Genomic DNA, 13,750 nt, shown 5'->3' with positions numbered 1-13,750 from the left:
CCATTCATTGGGAGTGTGCCTTATACTCTAGTAAGCCTTATACACCGGAAACAAGTTTGAAAATACACCATTTCATTGGAGGTGCGCCTTATACTCTGGTGCACCTTAGACACCAAAAAAGACCGTTGTTTTCAATGCGAGCTGCAAAAAGTTATTTTTTTCCAAGTTAATTAATCGCTTATTGGGATTTTAATCTATCGATTATTGGCATCGTCATTGGGCCCTGGTGTGTGTGTGTGTGTGTGTGTGTGTGTGTATATATTACAGGCTTTGATATGTGGCCTGTGATGGTCCACTGCTGTGCAGTCTCACATGGAGCCAATTAGCTGTCCTCCATATTTATAAATAGTGGCGTTAATTTCACCCGCTGTCACCCCTCCCTCCCCCCACTTTACACCCCCTTCCTCCCCCTCAATCCTCACCAGTGCAAATTCTAACAAGTGTACGTCTCCGCGGAGGCTTTTCCAGTGGCAGGATGTCTGAACCGCCGCCGGCGGGCAATTCTTTTTCAATATTTAATCTTTTCAAAGGCGAGAAAAGGCCGCTCCAATCAATTACCCCGACGCTGAAATTTCCCTGACTTGCACGCACGGTAATTCGGTGCATCTCGATATACTTCTGGCGCCAATTCCCCCTCCGGCTCGCCCTCACTTTGATTGCGTTGACATGTACGTGACGAACGAAGCGCAGGTGGGGTATAAAGGACGGCGTGCGGCGTGGGGGGCGTTCAACCAGAAATCCCGCTCGTCTCCCCGTAACAGGCGGAAAGTAGACGAAGCATCCAGATAAACACGTTCCTCGTTTCTCAAAGTTCCCCTTTTGACCTGTCGACGTGATTGGCGTGCGCCAATCAATTTGTTCAAGAAAAAAAATAAAAAAAAACTTTTTGAGGCATGATTCCATCGACCGTTCAAACGAACAAACGGGCGACAGCGGTTTCAAATACTCTTTTATTGAACTCGTGTGGTACACAAAGACCATCTAGTTGTCGTACTTTAAAGGACAACCGACGTCTCCGGTCGAGTTGTGTCCATAATTTGTAAAATGTCTTCAAATGACTTCTACTGAGCGTATTTTACAAAGATTCCACCGCATATAGCTATATTTTACGTTTTAAGAATCGCGCTGAATATTCCTGACGTCTTGTTTTTGAGTTGGTGACGAGTCCATACGTGACGTCACTGAAGGAACGCCCCTGACCGAAAAAAGGACACATTGTAGCGGTCCTTGCATTTTGCTGTACTTGTTTGGTCTGAAAACCTCATGTTGCACCAAAAAGCCGCCAAAAGAGGGCGACCAAGCTCCATGGAAGGAATTTATCAGCCTGTGGAAACGGGATGATTCATTCCTCACAGGAGTTTGGACGCCATTTTCTGCCTCTTTTTTGGTGAGACATTTCCCCCCAATGTTGCCTCAAAATGACACGGAAGGACTTCTTTAATCAATTGCAACATGTATTCTTTCCTCTTCGGAACTATTTGAATCATATTCATAACTGGATGTGTAACAAGAAAGCATATTGTCCGAATCTGAAGCCATTGTTTGGATTCTCCAGCAATGCAAGACGTCTTGGCGTGACATCACGAACTGGGGGCGGGACTATCTGAAAATGCCTAATTCGCAGCTCAATTTTTTGCAGATTTTGGACACTTGAAGTCACTTTTATTGGTGTTTTGCATTTGAATACAAAATATACTGCATGTTTTGTGTATTTTAGATACTATAAAACGTTTTTCTGATGTCATTTAGGAAACAAAAAAGTGATGTCGGTTGTCCTTTAAGACTTCAGGGAAAGCAGCCGAATTTTTTTTTTTTTCGCGGCAGCTTGAATACCTGCGGTCCCTGAATGTATTTTACAGTTTGGGACATAATAAAAAAAAATGCTGCTGCGGGCGTCGTCGCCCCCCCCCTGACAAAAAAAATCTGTAGTCTCCATAGAAGTGTTCACCATGTGGGAGAAAGGCAAAAAAAAAAAAAAAAAAAGAGCCCCCCCCCCCCCCCCCCCCCCACCCCGTCCCCTCAGAGGTTGACGACGGGTATCCTGGCACAGCAAGAGACAAAACAAGAAAGAAATAAAGTGTTAGAAAACAAAAAGTTTCAACATTGGGGGGGGGGGTGTAATGTGAAGTCAAGTGGAACAGAAAGGCCCGAAGGTACAAAAGTGATGTCGTCCCAAATTACCCAAGCGGCATCACGGGGGGATTTAGAAGGAGTGAAGCACTAGAATTAGCCCTTTTTGCAGATTAGCTGCAAATACCCTTGAACAAAAGACCCCCACTTGGAGGGGGGGGTTATTATCATTTTATTTTTTTCCTGTACTATCGGGCTAAATGCTCTTTTGGTGATGTGATACTGTCTATTTTTGTCCAAAACAGACTTTTAATTTTGATTTACTTTTTAACTCATTCACTGCTGGATCATGTGCAAAAAATGTGTCCACTCCAGTGCCAGGGTTTTTGTCATTCTCACTCGAATTCCAGGACCCACAAAATATTGAGTTTTAGGACATCATTAACATTCAATACAGTTTAAGAAATCTTAGTCTCTCTTCTTTTATCAGAAAAAAAAGTTAATTCCTAAGTTATATGGGTCTGGAGTTATCTGAGCATGAAATGGGGGCAGTTGTACAAAATACAATACAATCCGTACATATTGGTTTATATTGTGCTTTTTTTTCTTTCCTTTCCTCTTCCTTTCATAACTTTGCTGTTGCGTTACAGGTAGAGTGAACGCTGGCCCAAATGGCTGCCGCTGCTCACCCACACAAAAAAATGCAGTGACTGTAAAGTGTCCTTGAGAGTTTTGAAAGGTGCTTGTAAATTAAATATATTATTATTATTATTATTATTATTGTTATTGTTATTATTATTATTATTATTATTATTATTATGCAGCGGAAGCAACCTTAGACTCTCTTGTTTCATCAGAAAAAAAGAGTTAATTCCTAAGTTATATAGATCTGGCGTTATCTGAGCTTGAAATGGGGACAACTGTAAAAAAATACAGTACATATTGGTTTATATAGCGCTTTAACAACATTCAATGCAGCGGAAGAAAACTTAGTCTCTCTTCTTTCATCAGAAAAAAAAAGTTAATTCCTAAGTTATACGGGTCTGGAGTTATCTGAGCTTGAAATGGGGGCAGTTGTCCAAAATACAATACAATATATACATATTGGTTTATATGGCGCTTTAACAACATTCAATGCAGTGGAAGAAACCTGAGACTCATCAAAAAAAAAAAGAGTTAATTCCTAAGTTATATAGGTCTGGAGTTATCTGAGTTTGAAATGGGGGCAGCTGTCCAAAATACTATGCAATATTGGTTTGCATAGCGTTTTAACAACAGCTCAAGCCGTAACAAAGCCCTAACATGGCCAAAAGGCAAATGCTGCCCCCTCGTGGAGGGGGGGGGGGGGAATCGCCAGAGGTCTGACCAGCGCTTTATCGGCACCCAAGCATGACAAACCAAAACCCGAACTAATTTGGGAAAAGCGCTCCACGTCACACGTTCAATTCCCGAATAAATTTTATGAATGGCAGTGAATGAGTTAAGCCAGTGTGGTTACCTCTCGCGATCGGCGAAGGAGAAGGAGGCGCTGTGCAGCGTTTGCCGGCTGTCCTCGGACGCCAGGGAGCACGGGAGGGGGCGGGAGAGGGGCGGGGCCACTGCGCGGGACAGCGGGGCCGGATGCCGGGAACAGCTGCGATCGTAACTGGAGACACGGTTTGATAGATAGATAGGATGAAGCAAAGAAAGGAGCATGGGAAGGGGGGGGTCAGAGGGGGGAAGCGTGGCCAAGCATTTGGTATCCGCTACTCAAATCGCGATCTCAATGGTGGCAAATGCGATTTTAGACGATGTTTTTCGACAAAGGTAACCAAACTAAAATAAAATACAGTGGAACCATTGGTTCTCGACCATAATCCGTTCCAGAACCCTGTTCGAAAAGCGATTTGTTCAAACACCAAAATCATTTTTCCCATTACAAATAATGTAAATCGTTTTAAACCGTTCCAACACCCTGAATGTTTTACCTTTTTAGTATTTTAAACGTTATTTTATGCATGAAATTGCACATGAAATTAAAATTGCATGTTAAATTATGCTGACCAACACATAAAAAGCAATGTATATCTCAGAAAATGACACAAATAAATGTAACCCAGGCTAATTGTATGTTTGCGTTATCGTAATCTTCCGTACGAAACATTACGATAACATGAACGTGTAAAAATAATTTAAAAAAAAGGATAAAGAAAAGAATTAAGAATAGCATTTTTTTACCTTAGTGGTGGTCAGCAGAGGTGGACGGTGGATCGTAGGTTTCGCCACGCCACGCCCCTCACCAGATCAGACACTCGCACACCTCCTTCATATTTTGCCATTATGTCTTTCTTAAATGCAATCGTTGTACGCACTACTTTTCTTTTTTCACTTGTAGCATCACTTACTTTCTTTGGAGGCATGATTAGCGGCTAAAACTCTTCGTACGCGACAACAGTTGGTCACGAAGAGAGCGATACACCCGTACGCCGCTCAGCATCCCACCCTCACGCGTCGTACAGGCCTTCGAACTCCAATTTTTGTTCAAACTCCGAAGCAAGAATTTCTCTTTTTTTTTTTTTTCGGACTCCGATTTGTTCGAACTGTGAGTCGTTCCAAAACCGAGGTTCCAGTGTAGTATGTCATACTTCCCCCAATATTCCGATTATTAGTCTAGCAGTGGAGAAATGTACATTTCACAGCAGCAAATATATGGAAGGAAAAAAAAGGAAAGGAAGAAGTAGAAAAATACAAGAGCTGCTGTAAAGGCAGCCATTCTCACGGCGCCATCTTGAAGTCAAAACAACAACAAAAAATGTCATGACAAATAATGTGACACAACACAAAAGACACAGACAGTTTTCAATTTGAAGCACTTTCTGCACCCTTTTTGTTACATGAAGCAGTTTGAGATGAAAGAGGAGAGGATCAAAGCCTTCTTTTCACCAGTGGATCAGGGACATCATGGTGGAATGTGCACGTCTGCTACAAGCTAAATGTTGAATGCAAACACGAAGCTGTAGCATCCATTGACGAAAGTACATTGTCCTCTCCCACCTAAATCCGCTTCAATTCCAAGATCGTTGAGCCAGGTCATTTTCTCTCAAATTGCAGGTCCCACAGAATATTGAGTCAGTCTTGAGCTTTCTAACAAGCTAGCTATTAGCTGTCTAGCCGGCTGGCTGTTAGCTGGTGACCTGTTGGCTATCTGGCTATCTATTAGCTATTTATTAGCTATCCATTAGCTAGCTGCATAGCTATTAGCTGGCTAGCGGGATGGCTGTAAGCTGGCTAGCTGTTGGCTAGCTGGTTATCTATTACCAATTTATTAGCTATCCATTAGCTGGCTAATGGATCTATTTGAGTTACTTTCAGGTTGAGTGATTATTAGCTAACTCTTAGCTAGCTAGCTAGCTTTCTATCTATTTGAGTTACTTTCGGGATGAGTGATTATTAGCTAACTCTTAGCTAGCTAGCTTTGTATCTTTGAGTTACTTCCGGGTGAGTGATTATTAGCTATCTACTAGGTAGCTGGCTAGCTTTCTATCTATTTGAATTACTTCTGGGTTGAGTGAACGCTGCCTAACAGCGCTACTGCCCAATGTTTTCATTCGACATGCGGGCCATTCTTGTTCTTAATTTTATGACGGAGGCTGCGGGCCGGATGAAAATGAACCACGGGCCGCATTTGACCCCCGAACCGGAGTTTGGAAAAACATAGAAAAGGGCTAAATTGTTCCGAAAACGGACACAAACTGCTCATTGAAGCTGACACCTGCCGATGTGTTTTATCAAAAAAAGTGCAATGCTAACATGTTGACTCAAGTCAAACGGCTTAGCTACAAAAAGAGAGATGGATCATTGTCATATTCTCTTGTTATGATTTTTCTTTTGGGGGCGGATGTCGCGTCAATCAAAAATATGAACTTGGCACTCACTTAGTTGTTTGTTACTGATGTCTTGCAAGGTTCCGACATGCTCGGAATTAAAGCTGTCACAATAGTGTCGCGGCCAAAAACAAATCGTCAGTTCTGATTTTTTATGTCGGTGTTTGTTGTTACAACTCCCCCCACACACACACACACACACACCCGCACACCTCCTGTTTATTACGCCGACTCCGGATTGTTTTCTTTCCGGCGTCGTGTGACATTTTGAATGCTAATGCGGACCCCCCCCACCTCCCGGGCCCATAAACTCAACCACTAAACCAACTCCATCCTCGCGTCGCAGGGGCTACACGGCTAACCCCGACTCTGAATCCAAACCGAACTGGAGCGCTAAACTAATGCTAGCTGTCCCATAAAGCCTTATTATACCGCTTAGCTAACTAACAATTATGTAGCTCGGATGCTAAAAAGATTTGTTTTAAACATCTGAACAATCCTTTTCTACCACACATACACAGTACACAATTTATTCTAGGGCGCTTTATTTTATATTATTCTATTCATAGTTTTTGTAAAAATGTATTGATAATGGGTCTATATTGACATACAAAAATTAACATCCACGACGTCACACAAATGGTTGTTTTATTTTTTTTTACATTTTTATAATCGCTTAAATATTTTATTTATTTATTCAATCTAAGTATTTCATGCAATATTTATTTAATCTGAATACAGTAAAGTCTCGTTATATCGATATCGGATATATCGATAGTCCCGGTTATATCGATACTATTTCTATGCACGCACGGAGAAAATTACATGCGCGCAGGGTCGGCTATATCGATAGTCCCGGTTATATCGATATTTTTTCGGATTCCCTTGAATATCGATATAACGAGACTTTACTGTATTTATTTAATCTAAATACGTATATAGGTATGTATGTGTTTGTTTATTTAATCAATTTTTATTTCATCTAAGTATTTATTCTAAACATTTAATGAATCCAATATTTATTTAATCTGAATATTTATTTAATATATGAATATACAGTAAAGTCTCGTTATATCGATATTCAAGGGAGTCCGAAAAAATATCGATATAACCGGGGCTATCGATATATCCGACCCTGTTTGCATGTAATTTTCTCCGTGCGTGCATAGAAATAGTATCGATATAACCGGGACTATCGATATATCCGATATCGATATAACGAAACTTTACTGTATATATATATATATATATATATATATATATATATATATATATATATATATATATATATATATATATATATATATATATATATTAATCTGAATATTGAATGAAATATGTTTTTTAATTGAATATGAATTTAATCTAATATGTATGTATGTATTTATTTATGTAATCTATTTTTATTATTTATTTCTTTATTATTTTTCCTCCGCAATCACGCCGAACCGCCTCCTACCCCCCCCCCCCCCCCCCATCGCCCCCCCATGCCACTCGACCCCATCATTCCAGTCCGTCCGACCGACACATGCCATTATTTACACATTGATGACATTGGCACCAGCCGGGCTATCGCGCCGCACCGCAAATAGCGCCGGCAGCGCTATACCCTCGCCTCTCGTTCGTTTCAATGAGGTCACCGCTGATGTAAATTCGAAGGAGCAACAGTTAGAAAGGCCATTTTGTGTGTGTGTGTGTGTGTGTGTTTGTATGACTAGTCTTGTGAGGACCACCAACATTTTATACCATATGTAGTGAGTTCAATTTTGACAAGTGAGGACCGTTTTTGTGTGTGTGTGATTTATTTATTTGGTGGAGATGAATCTGCGAGTGTAGAATCGGAGATAAGATGCAAAGACGGCAATTACAATATGGACAGGAAGCCGAGAATCTCAAGTCAGGGGAAGGGGGGGGGGGGGGGTTATTGAGAGCAAGAAATAAAATCCCTGCGACGCTAGCGAGGCCCAAGTGGGAGGACGAGGGAGATTTTGAGTATGTAAGATCGTGAAGGCAAATCTGAGCTCACAAAAAAAAAAAAGAATGGAAATATGAAGTGGAACAAATTAGATCGTTGCAGATGCCGGATTGAAAAATTGGCAAGAAGGAAAATGGAGAACGAAGGCATAAATATGTGATGGAAAACAACGAGAAACCTTGACAAAGGAGAAGATGCGATCGTCTGGGGGTGCGCAAGAGCCGACGGTCAAATCAACTTGACGTTATTGGTCTGATCAGCAAAGCGTGGAAGTGCGTCGCTATATCATGTGGATGCGGCGGCCATTTTCCCTTTAATGGCCGCCGTGGTACATAAACAACGGCCGTTGTAATATGATTTTTTTTTCTTTTCTGTCTTTCCAAAGTGAAATAAAATCTTTCAAGCAATCCGTACGAATATGAAGAAACGAGCGATGGCTCTTTGTGATGTGCCCCTCGGGTGGAGAGAAGAAGATATGGAGGGAGGGGGTGGAAAGCCGGCGAATAGATTTATGGATTGATTTATTTTATTTATTCGCTCCCCCTTTTTGACGCTTTCAATTTTTCTCGGCTGATTGGAATCTTCAGCGTGTAGCAAAAAAAAAAATGGCTTCTGGTGGGATCGTCTATGTCTCATTCCAACTGTTTGTCAGGCTTCTGGCAGTTCAAATAGTTGTCGTTATACCCCCCCCCCCCCCCCCCATAGTGCCTCCCACCTGCTCACAACACTCATTTCGAATGACACCTTCAATGTTACAGATCAAATTGCCTTTGAGTTCGATGAAACTTGGATGTACACGTCCATGTGCGGGTATACGGTGTTATCTCGATTTACAAAATTAATGGGTTCGAAATGACATTTCTTAACTTGAAAAAAAAGTTTAAGCCGAGACGCGTTTTCCATGTAAATGGCCTAATTCGTTCCAAGCCATAACAAACTTCAAACATACATTTCATCTAAAGCTTAAAGGACAACCTACGCCTACAAGTTGTGTCCATAATTTGTAAAATGACTTCAAATAACTTCTACTGAGCGCATTTTACAAAGATTCCACCGCATATAACTATTTTTACGTTTTAAAACTGGCGCTGAATATTCCGGAAATTTTTGTTTTTGAGTTGGTGACGAGTCCGTAAGTGACGTCACTGAAGGAACGCCCCTGACCGAAAAAAAGACACATTGTAGCAGTCCTTCCATCACGTCAATATATTTTGCTGTACTTGTTGGGTCTGAAAACATCATGTTGCACCAAAAAGAGCCAGAAGAGGGCGACCAAGCTCCATGTAAGGAATTTATCAGCCTGTGGAAACGGGCTGATAGCTTTCTATTTGAGTTACTTCCGGGTTGAGTGATTATTAGCTAACTCTTAGCTAGCTAGCTTTCTATCTATTAAAGTTACTTCCGGGTTGAGTGATAATTAGCTACCACTGAGCTAGCTCGCTAGCTTGCTATCTATTTGAGTTACTTCCGGGTTGAGTGATTATTAGCTAACTCTTAGCTAGGTAGCTTTCTATCTATTAAAGTTACTTCCGGGTTGAGTGATAATTAGCTACCTCTGAGCTAGCTAGCTTTCTATCTATTCGAGTTACATCCGGGTTGAGCGAAACCACAGAAAAAAATTATCCTGTTACTGTAAAGTGACCTTGAGAGTTTTGAAAGTCGCTTATAAATTAAATTATTATTACAGTAAAGTCTCGTTATATCGATATCGGATATATCGATAGTCCCGGTTATATCGATACTATTTCTATGCACGCACGGAGAAAATTACATGCAAACAGGGTCGGATATATCGATAGTCCCGGTTATATCGATATTTTTTCGGACTCCCTTGAATATCGATATAACGAGACTTTACTGTATTATTATATAGAAGTAGTACTGTATCTATTTTGTCTTATACTGCCCCCGGTGGCCAAACTGGGTAGCAGCATAACATTGATTCAATTGATCCATTGTGCTTTTTTTTTTTATGGAATGATATTTTTCCTAGTTTAAAACAAAAACACAATTTGCTCATGGCACTTCACAACGGATGAAATAACCCATCCGTTTTGTGCTTACGATGTAGCCCTCTTTGCCGGGCGCGATAGCAAAAGAGCGTCACGCGGCTCCGAGATCCCACTTGTGTCTTAACGCCTCGGACTCCCGTCTTGAAGGCAAAAAAAAAAAAAGCTCTGGGGTTCATTAGAGGACGGTGAAGGATGGAAACAGCTTTGACAGCTTACTTGGGGTGTAAACCCCCCTTCCCCTCTTGGCCCTCTGCGCTCGCGTTAGCTTGCCTACTGCTAGACAATCTCTCGCCAATCGTCTTCCAAACACATGTCCGTCGGCCAAGTGGGAAATCTCAAGAGGCTCTCCAGGTTTTTGGTCATCCCGCAACACCGCAAGTGACAGCTTCTAATTTGTTGTCAGGATACTTTTTTTTTTTTTAGCTAAACAAGTAAAAGCGCCCTCGGCTATTGTACTTTTTGGGATTGTGGGCCAGCTATCTAGCTAGCTAACTAGCTATCTATTTGCCATCTATTACTTGAGAGTTTTGAAATGCGCTTAGAAATATAATGTATTATTATTATTAGCTATATTAGCTAGCGAGCTATTATCTATATAGCTATCTAGCTAGCTATCGATTAGCTATGTCCTTGAGAGTTTTGAAGGGTGCTTATAAATACAATGTATTATTATTATTATTAGCTATTTATTAGCGAGCTAGCTGGCTATGTAGCTACATATTAGCTCTCTACCTAGCTAGATAGCTATTTTATATCTATTTGCTATCTATTAATTGAGAGTTTTGAAAGGCGCTTAGAAATAAAATTTATTATTATTAGCTATTACTATTAGCTATAGCTGGCTAGCTATCTATCTGTTAGCTATATAGCTATCTAGCTAGCTAGTTATCTATAGGCAATGTCCTTGAGAGTTTTGAGAGGCGCTTATCAATACAATGTATTATAATTATTATTATTAGCTATCTATTAGCTATGTGCTTGAGTTTTGAAAGGCGATTATTAATACATGTTATTATTATTATTATTAGCTAACTATTAGGTAGCTCGCTAGCTTTCTATCTATTTGAGTTACTTACGAGTTGAATGAACACTGGCGCGTGTGGATGCCACTACTCACCCACAGAAAAACTTTCAATAGCACTTATAAATGAAATGTATTTGTTATTATTATTATTATTATTATTATTATTATTATTATTATTATTATTATCTGAAGTGATCTAGCAATATTTTTAGGATTGTGCAGTGATTGTTAGGCAACGCAGGGATTCTGTTTCTGGGTTTGAGGCCTTCTTCGAAACTAACTGCTAACCAAGTGCATGTCCCTCTTGATCGGCATGATCAAATGGCGCTACCGCAATGTCCCGAGTATCCGATACATGATCTACAATATCCATCGACTTTTTTGGGTCAATACGCACGCATTGATAAAAAAAATCAATATTCCACACGATGAGACGTTAGCATCTGGGACGTTAGCAGCTAAATTTGAATTCAAAATGTATGAATAATTTTCCCGTCCTCGCAAAAATGGCTTCGGGCGACACACGTGGCCCACTTGCGTGGCGATGAAGTCATGATTAGACACTGACTTATCTTATAAGATAAGATAAGAAAGAAGGAAGTTCCTACCAGAGCTTTGTCGTGATGATAATTGCCGTGAGGATGAGAAGCGTGGAGATGGTCACAGTGACGTAGAACTGAGGGTCCACTGGAACACACACACACGGACGCAGACTTAATATTCTCGGAGCGTGACGTATATAGTTAAATCTGGGTTTTTAACCATAATCCCTTCCATAAAACAGATTTGGTTGAAAACCGAAACATTTCCCACTACAATCAACGTCTGATTTATTTTTTTTAATTGTCTGCTACAAGCTGGCGCGTGTGGCTGCCACTGCTCACCTGCAGAAAAAAATATCCTGGGACTGTAAATTGTCCATGAGAGTTTTGAAAGGCGCTTATAAATGAAATGTATTATTATTATTATTAAATGTTGAAAGCTAACACTAAGCTGTAGCATCCATTGATGAAAAGATACTGTTACGTTAATCCGCGTCAATTCCAAGCCGCGACAGTACCACATACATCTCTCTCTTTTCGGTCTTATGCAGTCAAACCTGGGTTTTTGACCATAATCTGTTCCAGAAACTTATTTGAAAACCGATTTGGTCTCAAACCAAAACATATCCCATTCTAATTAATGCCTGCTTTTTTTAATCGATATTGAACAATACACTCACAATGGAACGCTACAGAAGAATAATGCGTCGGTCACAATGAGACGCGACATGAGGAAGTGATGTAGAAGGAGGCGGACGCGAGTCGAATGGTGCATTCAGGTGCGCTCGGTTGAGTTGAGAACCCATTTTCCGTTATAAACCAAGGCATTAAAAAAAATACGAAATTATTGGTCCACAACCGAGACGTTCGGAAATGGAGGTTTGACTGTATAATAATGGCAAAAAGAAAAGAAAAAAATCAATAAGAGCAGACGAATGTGAAATTAGACGTACCAAAAAGGATTCTGGCCTCGCAAAAAAAAAAAAAAAAAAAAAAAAAAAAAAAACGCCTTCCCGTCGCGTCGTCTGCTTCTCTAGACGGCGACAGATTGCCGGCGGTGAGCGATGGCAACAGGATGAGGCTTTCCAGACACATGCTTGTTTTGGGCGTAGCGGGTCACCCTCCACCTGAAGCAACCACCTCATTTTCCCCGACACCCACCTTCCTCCAGCTCAGCCTCCTCCGCCCCCCCGTCCTCTACACCCTCTCGGTTCCACGACTCCGGGCGAGCGTCTTCTCGGGGGGGCGTGCTGGCATCCGGGTACAGCCAGTCGGCGGAGGCCGAGGCCATTTCCTGGCTGGAGAGGAGGTGGTAGGTCTCGTCCTCCAGCGGCTGCGTGGGCCCCCAGACCACCGCCCAGAGGGGGGTGGGCGTCACCTGGGCGTTGACGGACAGCTGGACGGCCAAGGCCTCCGCCCGCTCCTCGCCCTGGTCGTCACGGTGACAGGTGGAAGGTCGCGTCACCACGACGACCAGGAACAGGAATACCGCGGCGGTCAGTCGTGCGACAGGAGCGATGGAGCTGGAAGGGAGGATAAAGATTAGGGGGTGTCGTTGGGGGGGGGATACAACCCCAAACTGCCTTTTTACCATCTCTCCATCGCTTCGCTGCGTTCACTGACACTCCGGCGCGCCGATCATCTCTGGAACATGAGCAAAAGAGAAGAAAACAAATGGAGGGAGGGGTGGGGGGGTGGGGGTACTCCGGCTTTTCTCTCTCCAATCCACGCGCTGTTCGTCTCTGGCCAAAAATCCCGCTTTTCAATCCGCGCGAAATCTACCCCCGCTTCCCCCAGGCCATTTCAACTTAATGATGCACCCTGGCGCACTCCCCCCCAAAAAAAAAGTACGCCGCGATCGCCCGGGAACTGTCGCGAGCGTTCACCGGCGAGCCCGTAAATCATCAGCGACGCAGACGATACTTGAAACTAACTTCCCATCGCCCAAATGTCAAGCAAATGTCACTCACACATTCCCGAGCTACATCGGTGCCTACCTCCGGCAAGCGAAGAGGAAGGAATGGCGAGATACAGAACGTGAGGGGCTGGCTATGGACGGGCGGGAGAGGGGGTTAAAAGCATTGGTTGCCTTAGCGACCGAGACATGAAGTCCGCTGGAGAGGCAGAGCTGAGCGATGAAGGGAGAGAGACTACCAGAGATTTAAATGCTAATTATGTGTGCGCATGTTTTTTTTTTTATGACTTCAAATGAAAAGCAACACATTTGACGTGGCAAACAAACGATACAGAAAGCCACGTTTAGA

The 13,750-nt window shown here is 42.1% G+C and overlaps 1 protein-coding gene across 1 annotated transcript; it reads right to left on the bottom strand.

Annotated features, from left to right (window-relative positions):
- Nucleotides 1–1,966: 1,966 nt before the first annotated feature.
- Nucleotides 1,967–13,130, bottom strand: pianp (PILR alpha associated neural protein). The gene is made up of 5 exons (XM_088999436.1): nucleotides 13,078–13,130; nucleotides 12,648–13,009; nucleotides 11,553–11,631; nucleotides 3,569–3,715; nucleotides 1,967–2,041 (listed from the first exon to the last, which is right to left on the bottom strand). Exons 1-5 carry the CDS (start codon nucleotides 13,086–13,088, stop codon nucleotides 2,020–2,022), a joined length of 621 nt encoding a protein of 206 aa, XP_088855562.1. The 5' UTR covers nucleotides 13,089–13,130; the 3' UTR covers nucleotides 1,967–2,019.
- Nucleotides 13,131–13,750: the final 620 nt, after the last annotated feature.

Source organism: Hippocampus bargibanti, linkage group LG06, assembly GCF_051943395.1.
Source record: "Hippocampus bargibanti isolate YZ-2025 linkage group LG06, ASM5194339v1, whole genome shotgun sequence".
NCBI lineage: Eukaryota > Metazoa > Chordata > Actinopteri > Syngnathiformes > Syngnathidae > Hippocampus > Hippocampus bargibanti.
The sequence above is the reverse complement of the archived record's forward strand: the minus strand, read 5'-3'. Positions and strand labels throughout refer to the sequence as shown.